The 22781-nt window shown below is 38.4% G+C and overlaps 1 protein-coding gene across 1 annotated transcript in view; it reads left to right on the top strand.

The window, feature by feature from the left end:
- wasf1 (WASP family member 1) overlaps window positions 1-22781 on the top strand; it is an 85284-nt gene that overhangs the window by 28287 nt on the left and 34216 nt on the right. Inside the window, exon 2 of the mRNA XM_056481439.1 lies at window positions 21661-21814. Within this exon, the coding sequence (XP_056337414.1) occupies window positions 21682-21814 (133 nt within the window). The 5' untranslated portion in view covers window positions 21661-21681. The remainder of the gene's footprint in view (window positions 1-21660; window positions 21815-22781) is intronic.

The following is a 22781-nucleotide window of genomic DNA, read 5'->3' as shown; positions in this document are numbered from 1 at the left end:
TGATCCGGAATTTGTCCATATAATCTTAGTGTCTTATCCGACAAGAAGATGCGGATGATGTTGTCGAAGATAAGTTTCTGCCGATGCTTTGGAGTTGAAAGATCTTTGTCCCTCAGGCAGCTGAATCCGCAGCGTCGCAGGGTAAAGTACGGCGTAAGACACATCGTTATTGCGTAGCTGTCTTTTGAGAGCGCTGAATTCTTGTCGCTTTCAAAACAGGGTGGATGACATATCCCGAAAAATCATAATGCTAGAGTTGCTATAGGTGAGCTTGCCCTTTTCTCTGGCCGCATTGAGGATCTTAAGTGTGTCTCCGTACCGAAGGAATCGAACCAGAATGGCCCGCGGTTTGCCATTTTCAGCCGGTCGTCGTTGCAAAGTGCGGTGAGCTCTTTCAATTTCGTAGAACTCGTCCTGATCCAGAATCTTAGGTAACCATTCCTTCAAAAAATCCACAGCATTCCTACCTTCCACTCCCTCTGGGAAACCGACAAGACGTAAATTCTGGCGACGAGATTGATTTTCGAGATCATCAATTTTATCTTTCAGCAGTTTGATTTCGTCGTCAGCGGCCGATTTGACATCCGCGACATCTTTGTGAAGGCTCGTTACCGCTTCTTCCGTCTCCTTCTGTTTAGTTTCTACCTCCACCATTCTCAGATTCATCGATTGTAGTTCGTTACCCATTTTCTCCACGGATTCTGCAAATTTGCTCAGGCGTCCGTCAATTAACTCCTGGATTCTGAGAAATCCTTTCTCCATTTCTGCGTGGAACCAGGGCGGGGGTTCGGATAGTGGCTGCCTCGTGTCGTGTGTATCCTCCTTTTTGTTGTCCGTTTTCTTTGGATTCGGCATGTTTGTTGTAATGTTCGAAGTGCATCAACTTATTATATTAAATAAAGTACTTTTGTTACGCTAAAGGTCTTTAGGGTGTGTTATTTAAGTGAAATTATTCGGGAGCTCTCCACACCTCGTCCTACCCTAACGCTACCATAACCGGAAGTCGTCTGGCCCAAATCTTATGTGCCGCCTTAAAGATGGTGCCATCTCTGCCAAACCCGGGCTATGTTTGGCCCACATGCTGTATGCCAGTGCCGGACGAACGCCTGCTGTGCCGGCCTTATGCCAAATCTGGGCCACAATTCTATGCTACCTGGGAGGTCATCCGGTTACTTCTCGCAGTCTGATTTTTGAATTCTGTGAAATTGGACCTACAGTATTACTCGGCTCCATACTGTTTTAAGCGTCCTATATAGTATGTAAGTATGTGGTTTTGGACACAGCCTGGGTTTCTGTCTACCCAGTGACTCTTGTTTCATTGCTAAATGGCCTACATGGATTTTATTGAGAGAATAGTTGGTTAGGTCCACTAGACTTAGTGCACCAGCTCTGTGAATTCATCAACTCCTCCAGAAACTGAACCTGGATGATGGAAGCTTTCAGCAGTGCTTCTGACTGAGCCGAGCCCAGATTGATGAGCTGTTGTTCGTTGTTGGCAAGAGAATTTTCCCCTGGGACACCAACAACAGGCACCATAATCACGCCCCTACAAAAGCAAGCTCCTGATTGGTTAACTTCACAACAGACGCGGGTTGGGGCTGCGTTCGAAACCGCCGACTACTCAGTACTGCATTTAAATTTAAATGTACAACTCGGCCGTTAGAAAACTACGCTCTATACAGTATGAATGCGAGGGGTATGAATGGATTTCGGACATACTACATCCGCCCTGATTTTTGAATTCTGTGAAGTTGGACATACAGTATTAATCGGCTTGCATACTGTTTTAAGCATCCTATATAGTGTGTAAGTATGTGGTTTTGGACGCAGTCTGGGTTTCTGGTGACTCTAGTTTCATTGCTAAATAGCCAACATGGATTTGATTGAGAGAATAGCTGTGTTTATGTGCTTTAGAAAGGCTCAAAAACAGCGTAGATTGGTTAAGCACCGAGTCCACTAGATCCTTTCAGAGGTGCACCAGCTCTGTGAGTTCATCAACTCCTCCAGAAACTGTACCTGAGTAATGGAGTTTTTCAGCGGTGCTTCCGACTGAGCCGAGCCCAGATTGATCAACTGTTGTCTGTTGTCGGCAAGAGGATTTTCCAGCAACAGGCGCTACGCCATAATCACGCACCTACAAAAGCAAGCTTCTGATTGGTTAATGCGTCGCGAATGTTTGCTAAAGTTCAGATTTCCCAGCTTCGATTGAATTGCACGTTAAACGAATCAAATGCTCAGTTTGCGCCGCTTCATTCACACGAATCACGTCATTCGCGCCGCCTTATTCACACGAATTGCAGCGCAGGTTGTCTGATCGTGTCTTTGCATTGACGTAACATGGAAATCACTGGCTCTTGACACTACATACACATCTGGTGTGAACGCAGCATTAGAGAGAAATAGGACAGCATAAAGATTTTCATTCAAACAAATCGATGTTACAATGTAAACTACACTCTCAGAAATAAAGGTACGTGAGCTGTCACTGGAGTGGTACCTTTTTAAAGGCTGCACATTTGCAGGGGTGTAAAGTAACTAACTACAAATACTCAAATTACTGTAATTGAGTAGTTTTACTCAGGAATTGTAATTTACAGGGTAGTTTTATAAATGTATACTTTTACTTACCCTTGAGTACATGTTTAGTGCTGTATCTGTACTTTTACTCCACTACTTTCCTTCAACCTGCAGTCACTACTTTATTTTCTCTTGTCTATGGTGATTAGAATAATCAGTGCTGTGATTCCTGTCCAATCAAATCTCACATAGAAGGTAAATCCCATCATAATGATCTACCTCAAGACATGTGTATTTATAAGTGCAGCAAACTGTTTGGAAGCATTAAAAGTGTCCAAGAAGATGTCCAAAATCTTTACACGCATTAACCCAGAGACTGTTCAGATGCATGTCACTGATGAGAAGATGACGGATGTTTACTGTATGATGACCAAAATGGCCTTAAACACCCAGCAGGCACAAGACGTCAACATGATGTCAGGAAAATCAGGTTGACGTCAGAACTCAACATCAGGCCAACGTCAATGTCTAACGTCCAACATAAAACCAACCAAATATCAACGTCTAATGATGTAACAGCTTGACGTTGTGTGGACGTTTCCACTATTGACATTTATCAGACGTTGGATTTTGGTTGCCAAAAATATATTTGACGTCAATATGATGTTGGTTTAAGATGTTGGCTCGACGTTGGATTCTGGTTACGATCTAACAACCTAAAATCAACCAAATATCAACGTCATTTGACGTCATTATTGGACATCAAAATAATATTGTCCTCAGATGCTGACTAGACATTGAATTTTGGTCACCTGACGTCACAACCTAAATCTAACCTAATATTAATGTCTAATGGCGTTGTTTGTCTAATGGGCAATAACTAAATACACTACAGAATGTTACGTTTACACACATCCACAAATTACATGTAAAGGATCAGCTTTTACAGCGTAATACTCACTACTCTTGAGTACTTCTGAAAGGTCTACTCTACTTGCACTACATTTTTAGGCAAGTAATGGTACTTTTACTTGAGTATGATTATATTTAGTAGTCTTTCCACCACTGAACATTTGTACCTAAAGGCTGTCTATTAATACCTCAATGGTGCATATTGGTACCTAGAAAGTACAAAAGTGTACCTCTTAAAATCTTTAGGTACAAATATAAGCTTTAGAGGTACCAATATGGACCCTTTAAGTACAAATGGGTATCTTTTGAAAAGGTACCACCCCAGTGGCAGCTCGCGTACCTTTATTTCTTGGAGTGTACACACACGAGTTAATTGGTGAAACTGATTTATCGCCCAAACCTAATTAGAAAACTGTCTCAACTCAAAAAATGTGCGATCAAGGCCTTAGAATGCTCATCAGCCAATCAGAATCGAGCAGACCTGTAGTATAAATGGACTTATTCTATATTTAGCATGGAGAGCTACAGAAAAGGGAGTAAATATGTGCGTCAGTGTTTGTGAAGTGGAATCAGTCAGGAAAGCCGCAGTGATTTCCCGGGATCTTTAATCCAGAGCAAAGGAACGCCGCTGGTGTGAAACAACCTTCTGCAGGACGCTTTAAATCACGAAGCCCTGCAGTGTGTTCAGCTCCTCTGGATCTCATTATGAGCTCAGACACGAGCTGCAAATCAGTGTCCTCATTACTGTTCACTATCAGGAGCAGTGAACGCCTCGGCTCCTTCACTGAGCAGACAAAAATACTCCAGTTTAGAGGCTAAAACCACTGAAGGACCAGATCAACACTAGCTTTCAGACTACATTCCGGCCTTCGGCAACACAAGCACACTGTAAAATATGATATAATTGAAAAGAATGGGTGTAACACAATGCAGGATGATAGTTCAAAAAGTATTTTGGCTTTTAAATTCCATGTGAAATCCAAATTTGCAATGTTTATTTAGCTTTATTTAAAGGTGAACAATTAATCCGTGCAAATGAATCCACTGAATTTGTGTTAGATTTGTTAATTTCTTCAGTCTGAGCATCTGCTTCTGTGTTTCCAGTGGCTTCTTCTCTGTTGTCCGTCTCTCTATACGTCTGCTTGGCTTAACAAAACAATACTATATAGAAATAAATGAATTTTCAAGTCTCTTTAGTGTATGGCAGAGATCAGCAGAAAATTGTAATGAATGCAGCAAAAGTCCAAATTAATTTAGTTTTGTGAGTGGGCAAAAAAGTTCTTCTTTAACCTACTTTTACCAACACTTTTCCATTGCTACTATAGTTCTATAGTTACTATAGTTACTATAGTTCTTGTGTTACCATTGCTACCAATGAATTACCACAACAGACCCATTACTGTAATTGTTGTGTTACCATAGCAACCACAGAATCACCACAACAGGTCCATTACTGTAATTGTTGTGTTACCATAGCAACCATAGAATCACCACAACAGGTCCATTACTATAGTTGTTGTGTTACCATAGCAACTATAGAATCACTACATCAGATGCATCAGGAGAGTTCTTGTGTTACCATTGCTACCAATGAATTACCACAACAGACCAATTACTGTAATTGTTGTATTACCATAGCAACCATAGAATCACCACAACAGGTCCATTACTATAGTTGTTGTGTTACCATAGCAACTGTAGAATCACTACATCAGATGCATTAGGATAGTTCTTGTGTAACCATTGCTACCAATGATTTACCACAACAGACCAATTACTGTAATTGTTGTGTTACCATAGCAACCATAGAATCACCACAACAGGTCCATTACTATAGTTGTTGTGTTACCATAGCAACTGTAGAATCACTACATCAGATGCATTAGGATAGTTCTTGTGTAACCATTGCTACCAATGATTTACCACAACAGACCCATTACTGTAATTGTTGTGTTACCATAGCAACCATAGAATCACCACAACAGGTCCATTACTATAGTTGTTGTGTTACCATAGCAGCCATAGAATCACCACAAAAGAACCAGTCAAGTTCGCGATCTTGCACGAAATAGTGCCTCGAATTTGTAGTAATGTAAATGTTTACAATGTAACTTCACATATAAAATGTCAACTTTCACTCATCCCCAGACAGCGAAAAAGTTTAATATTCGTCGCAAGACAGCGAACGTAATCTATATGTTACGCTGCCCGTGTGGTTTATGTTATGTAGGTAAGACGAGTAGACCTTTAAAAATTTGCATTTCTGAACATCGATGCGCTATTCGACATCATGATCCTAGAAGACCTGTTGCGCAACATTTCTCAGTTATAAGTAGGCCCACGCGGAATCATGCGTGCGCAGAATTCCGCAGATTTTCTGCAGATTTCTGCAGTTTTTTTAGCCCATCATTAATTCTGTTTATTCACTTGAGTAAATGTGTGTAAATCTATATTTATTCAGTTTTTAATTAATTACAGTAATATTATTGACTAATATGAAAATATTAAACATTAAATAAAAGTTAAAAAGATCATATTTTTTATTTCACATATTAAGGTTTTAGTTATGATGCTTTCAAAATAATTCTGCAGAAATCCAAAGATTTTTACCAAAATTCTCTGTAGAAAAAACGCCCGCAGATTCCATCTGGCCCTAGTTATGAGACATTCTGTCTCCACTCTACAATATCTAGGGATTGAAGTTGTGAAGTGTCCACGTCAGGGGATGGGGGGGGGGGGGGGGGGGGGGTATCATGTGATCCAGAAGAGTACAAAAAAAGAGCACCTGACTGTGATGAGCACTGTCTGATGAAGAGCTGTGTGGCTCGAAACATTACACGCTTTGTGTCAGCCTTTTTAATTAAATAAATTTGGCATTTTTGGAGCTTTGGTGTTGCCGCCATTGTTGAATATATAGTTATTGTGTTACCATAGCAACTATAGAATCGCCACAATAGATCTATTTCTATAGTTATTGTGTTACCATAGCAACTATAGAATCGCCACAACAGATCCATTACTATAGCTGTTGTGTTACCATAGCAACTATAGAATCGCCACAACAGATCCATTTCTAGTTATTGTGTTACCATAGCAACTGCAGAATCGCCACAACAGATCCATTTCTATAGTTCTTGTTACTATAGAAACCATAGAATCACCACAACATATCCATTATTATAGTCCTTGTGTTACCATAGGAACCATAAAAATACAGATCCATTACTATAGTTGTTGTGCTACCATAGCAACTACAGAATCACCACAACAGATCTATTACTATAGTTCTTGTGTTACCATAGCAACTATGGAGTCACCACAACAGATCCATTAGTATAGTTGTTGTGTTGCCATAGCAACCATATAATCATCACAACAGATCCATTACTATAGTTCTTTTATTACCATAGCAACTATAGATTAACCATTAAAAATCAGTTAATTTACTTCTCTTGTTACCATAGCAACCACAGAATTACCACAACAGATCCATTACTATAATTCTTGTGTTACCATAGCAACCATTGAATTATCACAACAGATGCATTTCTATAGTTCTCGTATTACCATAGCGACTATAGATTAACCATTAAAAATCAGTTAATTTACTTCTCTTGTTAGCACAGCAAACACAGAATTACCACAACAGATTCATTACTATAGTTGTTGTGTTACCATAGCAACCATTGAATTACCACAACAGATCCATTACTATAGTTGTTGTTACCATAGTAACCATTGAATTACCACAACAGATTCATTACTATAGTTGTTGTGTTACCATAGCAACCATTGAATTACCACAACAGATCCATTACTATAGTTGTTGTTACCATAGTAACCATTGAACTACCCCAACAGATTCATTACTATAGTTGTTGTGTTAGTGTAGCAACTAAAGAATCACCGCAACAGATGAAGTTCTTTGCTATAGTATGTGTTTCATGGGGGTTGTCAGTAATCAAGTGTATTTTGACGTGAATGTTAATGTGTCTTGAAGACAGACATCGATAGACAGCAGTCACATGATACTCACAATGCACTCATTGACGTTTGTTCAAACACACCATGTTGTTTTGCTAAAATAAAGGCTTTGTTTGTGCAGGCAGAATGAACTCTACTTCCCCCGTTATATGGAATGGTTTGACCCCGATGGCCCGAGCTCAATCTCCTGAAGACCCTTCTTTGTGTGTGTTTGTGCTCTTTAAAGACTCACACTTCAATAGTAACACCCTCCATTCATGGAAAAAGCAGTCCTCTTGTCCCGGAGGCTGGATTGGCATACTGAGCCCGTTGGCACTGCTGTGGGCATTGGTGCCCGCTGAGGCCAAAAAAAAGCCCACGGCGTCTGCCAGCCTCTTTTACTACCCAGAAACGCCTCCATTCATGGCAGATCCATCATGGCGGTTCGACGTTTTCTTTTCTTTTTCAATGCTTGAACAATAACACAGAAAGGCGTTAAGTTAATAAATAAATGACACAATTAGACTGCAATAACAATCAATTTACAAAGCACATGAGCTATATTTCACATAATTATATTTAATAATAAGAAAAGTGGATGATTAAATAAATAAGACTTAATTAAAATAAATAAAAGCACACACATATACCATTTGTAATTATTTATCCTCCTCTTAAATTTGTATTCTTTTAACAATATTTACCATGTGCATGTCAAACACATTTCTAAACATACTAGTTTTAATATATAGACTTATTTTTATTGGTGTGTTAGCCAGTTTAAAGGCTAAGTGTATGTACCCAGGCCTATTTAGAGTGCTGAGATGTTAAGATGTTACAGAGGACTTATTTTATATACTTATTTTATATACTTATTTTCCAAGTGGCCTATGTTCTGAATAAGTATAACACATAAACGACTCCTTCATGAAAAAAGGCAAAAGAGCTGTGTGCATGTGCACATTTGAATAATGTCGAGCTATAAACAGGTTCAGGCTTTTAAAAGCTGTCAATCAATATGTACTCATTGGGCTCGGGCCATATCGGGCCTAACTTTTATGGCCCGATTACAGCTCTAGTTCAGCCGCTACCTCACAGTCAGCTATAACGGTTTCATTTCACCGCCAGACACCCAAAAGGCAGGTACTGTGGGTTATCCATACTGTGATGAGGCACAATTCATTTAAATCTAACGAGGACATTAAATTGAGTAGCCTATTCCAAAAAAATTATGAAACGTTTGGGTCTTAAATTATATTAGTTGAGGTCTTAAAAAGTCTTAAAAAGCATTCAATTTTACTTTTAAAATGGTGCAAGAACCCTGTATACAGCTTAAAGTGACATTTAAAGGCTTAACTAGGTTAATTAGGTTAACTAGGCAGGTTAGGGTAGCAACTATAGAATCACCACAACAGATCTATTTCTATAGTTCTTGTGTTACCATAGCAACTATGGAGTCACCATAACAGATCCATTAATATAGTTGTTGTGTTACCATAGCAACCATATAAATACAGATCCATTACTATAGTTGTTGTGTTACCATAGCAACTATAGGATCACCACAACAGATCTATTAGTATAGTTCTTGTGTTACCATAGCAACTATGGAGTCACCACAACAGATCCATTAGTATAGTTGTTGTGTTACCATAGCAACCATATAATTGCCACAACAGATCCATTACTATAGTTGTTGTGTTACCATAGCAACTATAGGATCACCACAACAGATCTATTAGTATAGTTCTTGTGCTACCATAGCAACTATGGAGTCACCACAACAGATCCATTAGTATAGTTGTTGTGTTACCATAGCAACCATATAATCACCACAACAGATCCATTACTATAGTTCTTGTATTACCATAGCAACTATAGATTAACCATTAAAAATCAGTTAATTTACTTCTCGTGTTACCATAGCAACCATTGAATTACCACAACAGATCCATTACTATAGTTCGTGTTACCATAGCAACCATTGAATTACCACAACAGATCCATTACTATAGTTGTTGTTACCATAGTAACCATTGAATTACCACAACAGGTTCATTACTATAGTTGTTGTGTTACAATAGCAACCATTGAATTACAACAACAGATCCATCCTAATCTATATGTTACGGTGCCCGTGTGGTTTATGTTATGTAGCTAAGACGAGTAGACCTTTAAAAATTGGCATTTCTGAACATCGATGCGCTATTCGACATCATGATCCTAGATTCCTGTTGAGCAACATTTCTCAGTTATAAGTAGTTTTTAGCCCATCATTAATTCTGTTTATTTACTTGAGTAAATGTGTGTAAATCTATATTTATTCAGTTTTTAATTAATTACAGTAATATTATTGACTAATATGAAAATATTAAACATTAAATAAAAGTTAAAAAGATATTATTTTTTATTTCACATATTAAGGTTTTAGTTATGATGCTCTCAAAATAATTCTGCAGAAATCCAAAGATTTTTACCAAAATTCTCTGCAGAAATAGCAAAAAAACGTCCGCAGATTCCATCTGGCCCTGCTTATGAGACATTAAAATAGTGTTTAAAAAATTAAAAACTGCTTTTATTCTAGCTAAAATAAAACAAATAAGGCTTACTCCAGAAGAAACAATATTATCAGACATACTGTGAACATTTCCTGAATCTGTTGAACATCATTTGGGAAATATTTGAAAGGGGGGCTAATAATTCTGACTTCAACTGTATTTACTATTAAGTGACCAAAATTTTAATCATTATTAAGAGGTAAATGAAATAAAATGACATCAAATTACAGCAGGCGAATGTTAACATTACTTTAATTTAGCTTGAACTTGACTTAGCCTGAGAGTTAGCCTGCTAGCCAGGCTAGTTTCCCAGCATAAGTTGCCAGAGTAACTGAGTTTAAACTGTCGTAAACTTGATTTATGAAACAGAATCCGCCATTAATAAACCTGACTTACCAAAATAAGCCTGGCTTTTTCTCTAAGCTTGGTTTATGGAACAGTCCCCTGGTGTAATTTTATAAATCTGCGTCTCATTTCACAGGCTTTTACTATTCTCCAGAGGTACATTTTCAGCTGCATCCGTAAAACATTGAGAGCCTTCATGACTGAAAAGAAATACTCAGTTTTTCTGCCAAGGCAACCCGAGGTGCTGGAATATAATTGGCTAAACTGGCAGTGGGCGGAGTTACAGATCAAAGCAAAGACAGCCGTTCTGCCATGTACCGCACATTCTCAAAGCAGAATATCTGACGTCAGCATTGTTTCTCAGATACACAAGTATGCTCAGATGTTTCTGAAATATCTGCACACATATTACGATATCTTCATGCTTTAGAAGAGTCTTACATACACACCTTTAAATCACCGGGTCTGTTGAAGTGTGAGCTCTGTGTTTTTCCTGGCTGTAGTCGAGCTTGTGGAAGTAAAGTTGTGTTTCCAGATGTGTCCAGCTTGAGTCTCTGGAGATCAGCGGATCTCCAACATCACGTTCCCTGTCAAGCTTCTGTCTATATTTAACCTGACGGGGGATCTGGCGGCGCGCGGTGTGAAAACACTCCAGTTCAGGGCTGTCAGTGATCGCTGCTGCACTCAGAGCTGTTTTATCATCGCCTGACGCTCTCGTCTTTTAAATTATCCATGTGTTATAGTGATTAAAACGCTGTGTTTTATAGAAATCTGATGCTGCGTTCCAATTCGCATACTTACACAGCTTTCTAAAAGTGGGTATGTTTTTTTTGTGAAGTAAAAGTACTTACTTTTAAGTAGGGCTGAACATTATATGGTTTTAACATCAATATTGCAATGTGTGTATATGCAATAGTCACATCACAGGATTAGGGCTGCACGATTCTGCCAAAAATGTGAATTTATTTAGCTTAAAATCAAGATCGCGATTTTCTCAGGATTCTATAAATGTAAAGTAAAGGCTAATATGATGAGCCTATTGTTATTGTGAATTCTCAAACATATGGTTAAACAACACTAATAATATTAGGCCTGTGTGTAGGTCTGCTGTTGCTTAAAATGCTACATTTTGTATAGTCATTATGGTGGACTTGAACAGACTTCAATATGTCCTGTTTGTTAATTCACAGTAAAGTGATGAGATCAGAATATAACTATTGATAATTATAAAGTTGAGTTATTATGTTTAAGACATGTGCTTATCATCTGCCATTGACAACATTATTAGTCCATTTGTTTTCACTGGTAAAATGAGATTTTTTTCATTATCAGATTCCTTCTTGCATTATATTCAACATTATATATAGGCTAGGGTCAGGGACGTCGCTAGACCCAATTTACTGGAGTAAAATCGCCCCTGTAAAATCGCCAGTGTGCCACTAAATGCTTTGAGATATGATTTATTATATGTGCAAAGTGTATTTTTTAAGAGTGGTAATCCCGGAATAAAGACGTTATTCTCTATGTGCAACCCAACCAACGCTGATGAAAGCAATGTAGTTTAATCAAAAAGCAAACTGACGCATCTCATTTGTGCAGAGAACCATACCTACGCGCCTCACACACCGCATCTGCTAGACCCTAACACGATTCTCTTCTCCCGGTGCGAGTCCCGGTTGGTAACATGCACGCAGAAACAAGTACTTGCTTCTCACGTGCCGCTCATGCATTGTGAAACCTTTGTAACAGCCTTCTATGCGGAGGCGACGGCACGCAGTGAGTTTTACAAGTCGACAAATCTAAAGTTTTAATAATAGGGTGATCTTACTGAGCAGGCCTCCTGATAGATTTTTTGTATGAAGTTAAAAGGAGGAATGACGACTCATAAACTCATATTCATAACTCATAATTTGACTCATAATTCATCATAAAACATCTCTTTTTGTATTCTATAGAACTGTCTCTAGAATTTAATTCAAATGAAATTATTCTTACATGATCTTAGCATCACTCCAGTTGTGTCTTTACGTTTTCCAGTTACATTAAGGATTAATTTCTGTTATGTAATTACAATAATAATTGTATAATAACAATAATACTTTTTATTTATTTATAATAAATATTTTTTGGTATTTATATATATATTTGGTATTTATTTATATATTTGGTATTTATATATATATATTTGGTATTTATATATATATATATTTGGTATTTATATACATATATTTGGTATTTATATACATATATTTGGTATTTATATACATATATTTGGTATTTATATACATATATTTGGTATTTATATATATATATATATATATATTTGGTATTTATATACATATATTTGGTATTTATATATATATATATATATATATTTGGTATTTATATATATATTTGGTATTTATATATATATATTTGGTATTTATATACATATATTTGGTATTTATATATATATATTTGGTATTTATATATATATATATATATATATATATATATATATATATATATATATGTATATTTGGTATTCATTTATATATTTGGTATTTATTAAAATATATTTGGTATTTATATATATTTGGTATTTATATATATATATATATATATATATATATATATATATTTGGTATTTATTTATATATATTTGGTATTTATATATATTTGGTATTTATATATATATATATATATATATATATATATATATATATATATATATATATATATATATATATATATATATATATATATATATATATATATATATATTTACGGGGGCAGACTGGCCACATTTCCCGGTTACCTGGCGATCAATCTGGTTTGCCACCATGAGTCTAGGCTGCCCCGCACAAAATAAAATAAAATAAAATGTTGCAACAGCATGTGTGTGTGTGTGTGTGTGTGTATCTCCAAATATTTCTGTGCATGTGAACAATCAACAGTGAGTAGTTGGTTAGGCAAAAATCTGGTAATATGAAAGAAGTGTGTGCCATTTCATGCGAACGTTTGATTTTGATAATGCTGTGTGTAGTTTCAGTTGCAGAGCTTCGTTTTGTAGGATATATGAGGTATTTTGCAGTTTAGGTGTGGGGTTTTGTCAATTGTGTTGTTAAGTATTTTGATAAAACCAGACCAGTTTGAAAAGTTGTGTGTTAGCAATTGGAAAAAACTGTAATTAATTAAACTCTTTGACTCTTAGGAAACGATAAAGCACTGTTTATTTGTCTTCTTTCTTTGCTCTATTGTAATTATTCTTGCTTGCAATTTGTTTATGATTTATTATATATGATTTACACCCTTACAAAATCACCACGATCAATCTGAATTCATATTTTCTCCCCCAAATAGAGCCATCTGGTGAAGCTGTATTCAAATCGCATGCACATTTCTGTGTGTGTGTGTGTGTGTGTGTATGTGAGTCATTTATGTGCCAATGTGTGTGTCTCTGTGTTTTTTGTGTGAGAGTATGTGCAAGTCTGTGTGGGTGTGTATGTGTGTGTGTGTGACCGTGTCATTATGTGCATGCATGTGCATTTGTGTGTATGTGAGTGTCAATATGTGGGCTTTTTTTTGTGTGTATGTGGGAGCGTGTCAGTATGTGCATGTCTCTGTATGTGTACAAGTGTGTGTGTGTGTGTGTGTAAGTGCATTGATGTCCAGTGTGGCCTGTACAGAGGCAGATAAGAGCAGTGCACTCTGGGATATCATCAGTCTCTGCTCCTCATTTATTCATGCAGGTTCAGTCATTCGACACATGAGTGTGAAGGTCACAGCACACACACACACACACACACACACACACAACAAAAATGTACAAATAGTGTGTAGCAACAGTTAGTTTAATGGCATTATCTGATCTTAATGTGTGATTATGGCACTTTAGCTTCATTTGGCCACTGCATACTCTTTCAGAATAAACAGAAGATAATAAGAGATGCACAGTAATTAATATGGGAGTTTTTAATTTATTTCACTTATTCCAGAAGTGCTTCCAGTCAAAATTTAGCTTACCAGTTTTGTTGCTACATAAGTAACTATGATTGTCATTTCTATTTTATGATGTTAGATTTAACATTTACAATGCAATGGCAGCACGGTGGCTCAGTGGTTAGCACTGTCACCTGACAGCAAGAAAGTCTCTGGTTTGAGTCCCGGCTGGGTCAGTTGGTGTTTCTGTGTGGAGTTTGCATGTTCTCCCCGTGTTGGTGTGGGTTTCCTCCGGGTGCTCCGGTTTCCCCTACAGTCCAAACACATGCGCTATAGGTAGGCCCACACGAATCTGCGCACACAGAAATCTGCAGATTTTTTCCTTTTTTTATTATTTATTTACTTGAGAAAATGTGTGTAAATTTATATTTATTCAGTTTTTAAATTAATTTCAGTAATAATATTGACTAATGTGAAAATATTCATTTTGTTTATTTACATTACAGTAGTCTTTTAGTAGAAAATTTGATCACATCACCCCAATTTTATCCTCCTTACACTGGCTGCCTGTTAAGTTTCGTATTGAATTTAAAATATTGCTTCTTACATATAAAGCTTTAAATAATCTAGCTCCTGTTTATCTAACCAATCTTCTGTCGTGCTACAATCCAACTCGCTCTTTAAGATCTCAAAACTCAGGGCTTCTGGTAGTACCTAGAATAGCAAAGTCGAGTAAAGGAGGTCGAGCCTTCTCATTTATAGCTCCTAAACTCTGGAATAGCCTTCCTGATAACGTCCGAGGCTCAGACACACTCTCCCAATTCAAAACTAGATTAAAGACCTATCTGTTCAGTAAAGCATACACTTAGTGCACCACTTAGGGGGCTTCCACACAGGTTCTGCATCTTGCTGATATACACTACGAACAGCAGCTACGCTTATTATTCTCTTTATTCTCCATTTCCACCTGGGGATACTCTTCCCGAGGCCCTCAGACTATGCAGCGCTACTGATTCAATCCAAGACAAGCGATGAGATGATCTCAAGGTTTCCATAATCCTGGACCAGGCCGTATCCTGAGCAGCTACTGTGGTGGTCGTGGAGGAGTGGAGAACATGAGACTGAAGAGTCTCGCTGACGTCCAGCTTCTCCAGCGCCTAGACTGCAGCTCTGCACAAGACGTTTGGCCAGCGGAGAAATTAAAATGGCCGTGCCCAACTGAGTCTGGTTTCTCTCCAGGTTGTTTAATTCTTCACTTTCGCCAATTGGTGAAGTTTTTTTCCCTCTCCGCTGTCGCCACTGGCTTGCATGGTTCAGGATCTGTAGAGCTGCGCATCGTTGGATTTGCTCTTCAGTATTTGGACTCTCAGTAGTGATTATTAAACCACACTGAACTGAGCTCAACTGAACTGAGCTTCAACACTGAAAACTGAACTGACACTGTTCCTATTGAACTACACTGTTCCAATTCACTATGATCTTCTATGTGAAGCTGCTTTGACACAATCTGTAAAAGCGCTATACAAATAAAGGTGAATTAAATTGAATATTATATGATAGACTTGTTTTGTTCACCAATTAAGTGGATCTAGAAGGATTTGCATTGTAAACATTCAATAAAAGTTAAAAAGCTATTATTTTTTATTTCATATATTAATCTTTTAGTTAAGACTCTCCCAAAATAATTCAGCATAAATCCACAGACTTTTACAAAATTCTCTGCAGAAATTGCAAAAAATATCCGCAGATTCTGTCTGGCCCTAGCTATAGGGGTATTGATGAACTAAATTGGCCGTAGTGTATGAGTGTGTATGGGTGTTTCCCAGTACTGGGTTGCGGCAGGAAGGGCATCCGCTGTGTAAAACATATGCTGGAATAGTTGGTGGTTCATTCCGCTGTAGTGACCCCTCATTAATCAAAATGAATGAATGAATTAATACAATGCAATTCTATATATATATATATATATATATATATATATATATATATATACACACACACACATACACACATATATACTTACATACACAGGCACACTCATACATAATTACACACACATACGCACGCACTGTTGAACACAGAAGAATATATTATGAATAATGTTGTAAACCTGTAACCATTGACTTTCACAGTATTTGTTTTTCCTACTGTGGAAGTCAGTGGTTGCAGGTTTCTAACATTTTTCAAAACATCTTCTTTTGTGTTCAACAGAATATAGAAACTAATAAAGGTTTTAAACGGGCTGCACCATGGTGCAGTGGGTAGCACGATCGCCTCACAGCAAGAAGGTCGCTGATTCGAGCCTTTGCTGGGTTAGTTGTTGTTTCTGTGTGGAGTTTGTTCTCCCCTTGTTGGCGTGGGTTTCCTCCGGTTTCCCCCACAGTCCAAACACATGCACTATAGGGGAATTAATGGACTAAATTAGCTGTTACGTATGAGTGTGAATGAGTGTATGGGTGTTTGCCAGTACTGGGTTGTAGCTGGAAAGGCATCCGCTGCTTAAAACATATGCTGGATAAGTTGGTGGTTCATTCCGCTGTGGCAACCCCTGATTAATAAAGGGACTAAGCTGAAAATGAATGAATATAGGGTTTAAAACCACTTGAGGGAGAGTAAATAGTGAGTACATCTTAATTTTTGGGGTGAACTGACCCTTTAGCAGTCTCTTTAGCAGTTGTTGTGACATCTGCATCTTTAAGAAAGCTGAAAACTCTCCTGTATCATATTCTGTGGAGCTGAAAGTGTTCCAGTACTCTCATGTGTGGCTGTCAGTGTGATTTGATTTGCACTAAACCAACACCGCTGCATTTGCATATAGACAGTGGCCAATTACAGTAAGCGGAGCCCTCCTGCAGCAGCCAGTCAGAAAGCAGCCAGCTCAGCTTCGGCCAATCAGATCGCAGGAGGCCTGCAGATGTGATCGGCCCAACAGCTGCTTTCCATTAGAGTCTCCTGAGATTTTCAGATGGAAACAAAAGAGCCAGACGAGCTTTACTGAAACACACACACACTGCTCTGAACTGTGGCAGTGGTGTGTTTAGGAGGGCTTCAGTAATATACAGTATGTGCTGCGGTCATCATTTTCACTCTTTGTGTAAATGCATGAATTGATTTAATATGTGCATTAAATGCAGCATTCATCACTCTGGATAAAAGCCAGATGTAAATGCACTGCATGGCAGACTGTATCCCAGAATGCAATGCACTTCAGTTTAATGTGAGTGATGGACGAAGCAGGCATGAGATCTGCCACAAATGCTTTTTTGACTCAAAGTTCACCCTGACAGAACATGAGACGTCTTCTGCAAAATGCATTTCTGAGATCATTTAAATATGCAGTTCATGCTATATAATATTTAAATAATAATAATAATAATGTACTCACCGGCCACTTTATTAGGTACACCTGTCCAACTGCTCGTTAACGCAAATTTCTTAAGGCGGATGGGCTACAGCAGCAGAAGACCACACCGGGTGCTGCTCCTGTCAGCTAAGAACAGGAAACTGAGGCTACAATTCACACAGGCTCACCAAAACTGGACAATAGAAGATTGGAGAAACGTTGCCTGGTCTGGTGAGTCTCCATTTCTGCTGCCACATTCGGATGCTCGGCTCAGAATTTGGCCTCAACAACATGAAAGCATGGATCCATCCTGCCTTGTATCAGCGGTTCAGGCTGCTGGTGTTGGTGGTGTAATGGTGTGGGGGAGATTCTCTTGGCACACTTTGGGTCCATTAGTACCAATTGAGCATTGTGTCAACACCACAGCCTACCTGAGTATTGTTGCTGACCATGTCCATCCCTTTATGAGCACAGTGTCTCCATCTTCTGATGGCTACTTCCAGCAGGATAACGCACCATGTCATAAAGCGTGAATCATCTCAGACTGGTTTCTTGAACATGACAATGAGTTCACTGTACTCAAATGGCCTTCACAGTCCCCAAAGCTCAATCCAATAGAGCACCTTTGGGATGTGGTGGAACGGGAGATTGGCATCATGGATGTGCAGCCGACAAATCTGCAGCAACTGTGTGATGCTATCATGTCAATATGGAGCAAAATCTCTGAGGAATATTTCCAGTAGCTTGTTGAATCTACGCCATGAAGGATTAAGACAGTTCTGAAAGCAAAAGGGGTCCAACCTGGTACTAGTGAGGTGTACCTAATAAAGTGGCCGGTGAGTGTATATGTAATGTATAATATTTATAATGTATAACATTAATAATAATAAATATAATAACAATAATAGTAAAATAATGTACAAAAAAATAGTAATACAGTGTTTATATAAAAATTACATATTTTACTGTATGATGTGTTTCTTTTTAGACATTAATGACAAGAGTTTAATATAAATCTAATACAAATATTATGCAAATATTATCTAAGGTAAATGTAATATAATTTTATAAATGTAAACGTGTGTGTGTGTGTGTGTGTGTGTGTGTGTGTGTGTTATTGGACACAGTCGAGCTCATATATGACTGTTTACACACACAATGAACAGTGATGTTGTTGTGTATGAGTGAATGATGAAATATGTGTGTTAATGTGATTATTCTGCTCGAGCGCATCCAGCAGCTGCGCAACACTGATCCTCACAGCTGCATGTCTGTCTTTCTGTCTCGCTTTCACACATACTGTACAGACTTTTCTGGAAAACTACCGGTATATTACCATGAAGAGCTCATGTGTGAAAATGACTTCAGGCAGTTTTTTTCTGAATGAGAAAGTGTAACAACAGTGATGGGGTCAAAAGGTCACACAGGGTCAAAATGAGAACACTGTAGCTGCGTAATGCACTATATTTAAATTTGAATGTACTTCCCAACTGTCAAAATGAGTTCCGACTAGGCATGGGACGTTAACCGTTTTCAAAGAGCATAGAATCACCAAGAGGCGACACTCTAGTGCGATTTGGGAAACAGCCACTAGATGGCGCGGCGGCCATTTTGGAATGAAAACTCCAATAGAGCAACATCATAGTCTGTAAAATAAACGATTAAAAGCGCTAATGATTGTGATAGTAAGTGTTGTATTGTCAGCTTTCAGGTCATATCTCAGCTTTAATGCGATTTTTAAATAAATAAATAAAAAACAAAGCAGTTGCCATCGCGACAGCAATAAGATCCAATGGACAGCCGACCGCTTTGACTCCAAAATGGCGGAATCCGAGGCAGTTGCTGGGCGCTCCTGTTGCAATGGAACATTCTATTGAGTGTCGCCTCTTGGTCATTCTAAACTCTTTGCCGTTTTCAAGGTATACCTCGGTTTAAAAAAGTCAAGGTATAAAAACCGCCAAAATTTCCTGCTATACCGTTTCTACAGTATTTATAAGGTGTGTTTTTTTGTATCAACAGTATCTTCAGAAGAAAAGATATCCAAGAGGCTGTTTTAAACTGTTTTAAACAATGAAATATGTGTTTTTCATGGTGGTCGACAAAGCTTAACGCAACCCTACTGAAAAAAACTGCTTAAACCAGCCTAGGCTGGTTGGCTGATTTTAGATGGTCGACCAGGCTGGTTTTAGATGGGTTTTGGCCCTTTACAGGCTGGTTTCCAGCCATTTCCAGCCTGGTCTTAGCTGGTCAGGCTGAAAAATGACCAGCTAAAACCTAGCCAGGCTGGGAGCCCAGACAAAACAAGCTATGTCCAGCTTAGACCAGGCTGGTCAAGCTGGTTTTAGCTGCATTTAACTGGTCATTTTCCACCCTGACCAGTGTTGAACCTGTGTTGAGGGGTTAAATTGCGTGATTAACAAAATTAAACAAAATGGGAGATGGGTCTGAAATATGGGAGACTCCCGGGAAAAACGAAAAAAGTGTTGGCAGATATGGTCGAAACAGCTAGACAATCCAGGAAACGCCTTGTAATGCTCACTACAGGGAAAACAAGACGCATGGATGTGTGTGAGTGGTGTGTATATAGTCCAAGTAATCAGTCCTGATAAGCTTCAGCTGTGTTTGTGTAATCAGGAGGTGAGCTGAAACAGGTGTGTGACTGAAGGGCATGATGGGATTTGTAGTTCGGTAGAATGACAAGGAGTATTCTCCAGCAGCCTGCAAGTGCAACATAACAGCATTATATAGTGGGGAAGTATACGATTTCGGACGCAGCCTATCACTGCGTAATGTACTATATTTTGAATTTGAATGTACTTCCCAGCTGTCAAAATGACTTCCGACTAGGCATGGGACGGTAACCATTTTCAAGGTATACCTCGGTTTAAAAAAGTCAAGGTATTAAAACCGCCAAAATTTCCTGCTATACCGTATCTACTGTATTTATAAGGTGTGTTTTTTGTTTTTATTTTAAGTTTTTTAGTATCAACAGTATTTTCAGCAGAAAAGATATCCAACATGCTGTTTTAAACAATGAAATGTGTGTTTTTTATGGTGGTCGACAGAGCTTAACGCAACCCTACTGAAAAAAACTGCTTAAACCAGCCTAGGCTGGTTGGCTGGTTTTAGCTGGTCGACCAGCCTGGTTTTAGATGGGTTTTGGCCCTTTACAGGCTGGTTTTCAGCCATTTCCAGCCTGGTCTTAGCTGGTCAGGCTGGAAAATGACCAGCCAAAACCAGCTATGTCCAGCTTAGACCAGGCTGGTCAAGCTGGTTTTAGCTGCATTTAGCTGGTCATTTTCCAGCCTGACCAGTGTTGAATCTGTGTTGAGGGGTTAAATTCTGGGAGTTTTCTGGGAGACAGAACAAAACGGGAGATGGGTCTGAAATATGGGAGACTCCCGGGAAAAACGAAAAAAGTGTTGGCAGATATGGTCGAAACAGCTAGACAATCCAGGAAACGCTTTGTAATGGTCACTACAGGGAAAACAAGACGCATGGATGTGTGTGAGTGGTGTGTATATAGTCCAAGTAATCAGTCCTGATAAGCTTCAGCTGTATGTGTGTAATCAGGAGGTGAGCTGAAACAGGTGTGTGACTGAAGGGCATGATGGGATTTGTAGTTCGGTAGAATGACAAGGAGTATTCTCCAGCAGCCTGCAAGGGCAACACTGTGGGTGATCATAACAGCATTATATAGTGGGGAAGTATACGATTTCGGATGCAGCCTGTAGCTGCGTAATGTACTACATTTAAATTTGAATGTATTTCCCAACTGTCAAAGTGACTTCCGACAATGTTCCGGAATGAGCAATTGCAACATTGTAATAAATCGTAACATTAGCAGTGACGGAATTCTGTGTGTGAACTGCGCATGTTGATGATTTGTTTTTATGGTATGCATTATGTCTTTGCTTGTATATTCTTAAAAGCTGTTTCGTCACTAAATGTTCTCTGTCTCGATCGCCCCCAAAATAGTGCCTCCTTAGGAAGAGAAATAACGATGAAGATTGATTTTAATGTACCTGTGAAGTTGTTCTGTAATTGGGTGATTGGGTGATGGTTGTCTCATCTGCCGTATCTCCTCTCTGTGTTTATCAGGTGTGTGTGTCAGCGTTCAGGATGCCGCTGGTCAAGCGCAGTATTGAGCCTCGTCATCTGTGCCACACGGCTCTTCCCCACAGCATTAAGAATGAACTGGAGTGTGTGACCAACATCTCTCTGGCCAACGTCATCCGGCAGCTCAGCAGCCTCAGTGAGACACGTTATTTTGAAAACTCACTACTTTTCTGAACATTTCTGAAAACACAGATTTCTTAGTCAAACATAACAATACGGATCCTATTAGATAATTTGCATTCATATTTGACTTTTAAAACATCTCAAAATTACGTTGAATTATTAGGCCAAATATAGGAGTTGTTTTAGTAATGCATCTGCATTTCTCTGCTTTTAATTAGTGCTTTAATTTAATTTTGCTTTAATTTAATCATTCATTGGATTTCTTTTTGGCTTAATCCCTTTATTAATCAGAGTCGCCACAGCGGAATGAACCACCAACTATTCTAGCGTTTGTTTTACACCACTTATGCCATTCCATCCGCAACCCAGTACTAGAAAACACCCATACACACTCATTCACACACACACACACACACACACACTCATACAGTTTAGTTGATGAATTCCCCTATAGCACATGTGTTTGGACTGTGGGGGAAACCGGAGCACCTGGAGGAAACCCACGCCAACAAGGGGAAAACTTAGAAACGCCAACTGACCCAGCCGGGACTTGAACCAGCGACCTTCTTGCTGTGAGGTGATCGTGCTATCCACTGCACCACCGTGACGCCCAGTTGTAATTTCAATTATTAAAAATAGTTCTGTTTCTAAAATGCAGTACTTATACACACACGCACGCGCACAGCCATAACAGGGCAGCGTAATACAGTAAATGATCAATAAATAATTGTAAATAAGCAAAGTTTGTTTCCAGTTCTCATACAACATCATTCATCATTCAATTTAATTCAGTTCAGATCATCTTAATTACTCGAGCGATTTTACAATGTAGATTGTGTGAAAGCAGCTGAACACAGAAGATTATAGTGAAGTGAAACTGTGTCAGTCCAGTTTTTAGAGTTAACTTACAATCATACGATTCTATAGCTGTTTGTTTGACTTCTCATTTTTGCTATTTGCTCTCTTGTCTTTGTTTTTCT

The sequence above is a fragment of the Danio aesculapii genome, chromosome 20 (assembly GCF_903798145.1).
Source record: "Danio aesculapii chromosome 20, fDanAes4.1, whole genome shotgun sequence".
In the NCBI taxonomy this organism is placed as follows: Eukaryota; Metazoa; Chordata; class Actinopteri; order Cypriniformes; family Danionidae; genus Danio; species Danio aesculapii.
Note: the sequence above shows the minus strand (reverse complement) of the source record. Positions and strands in the feature narration are given on the sequence as shown.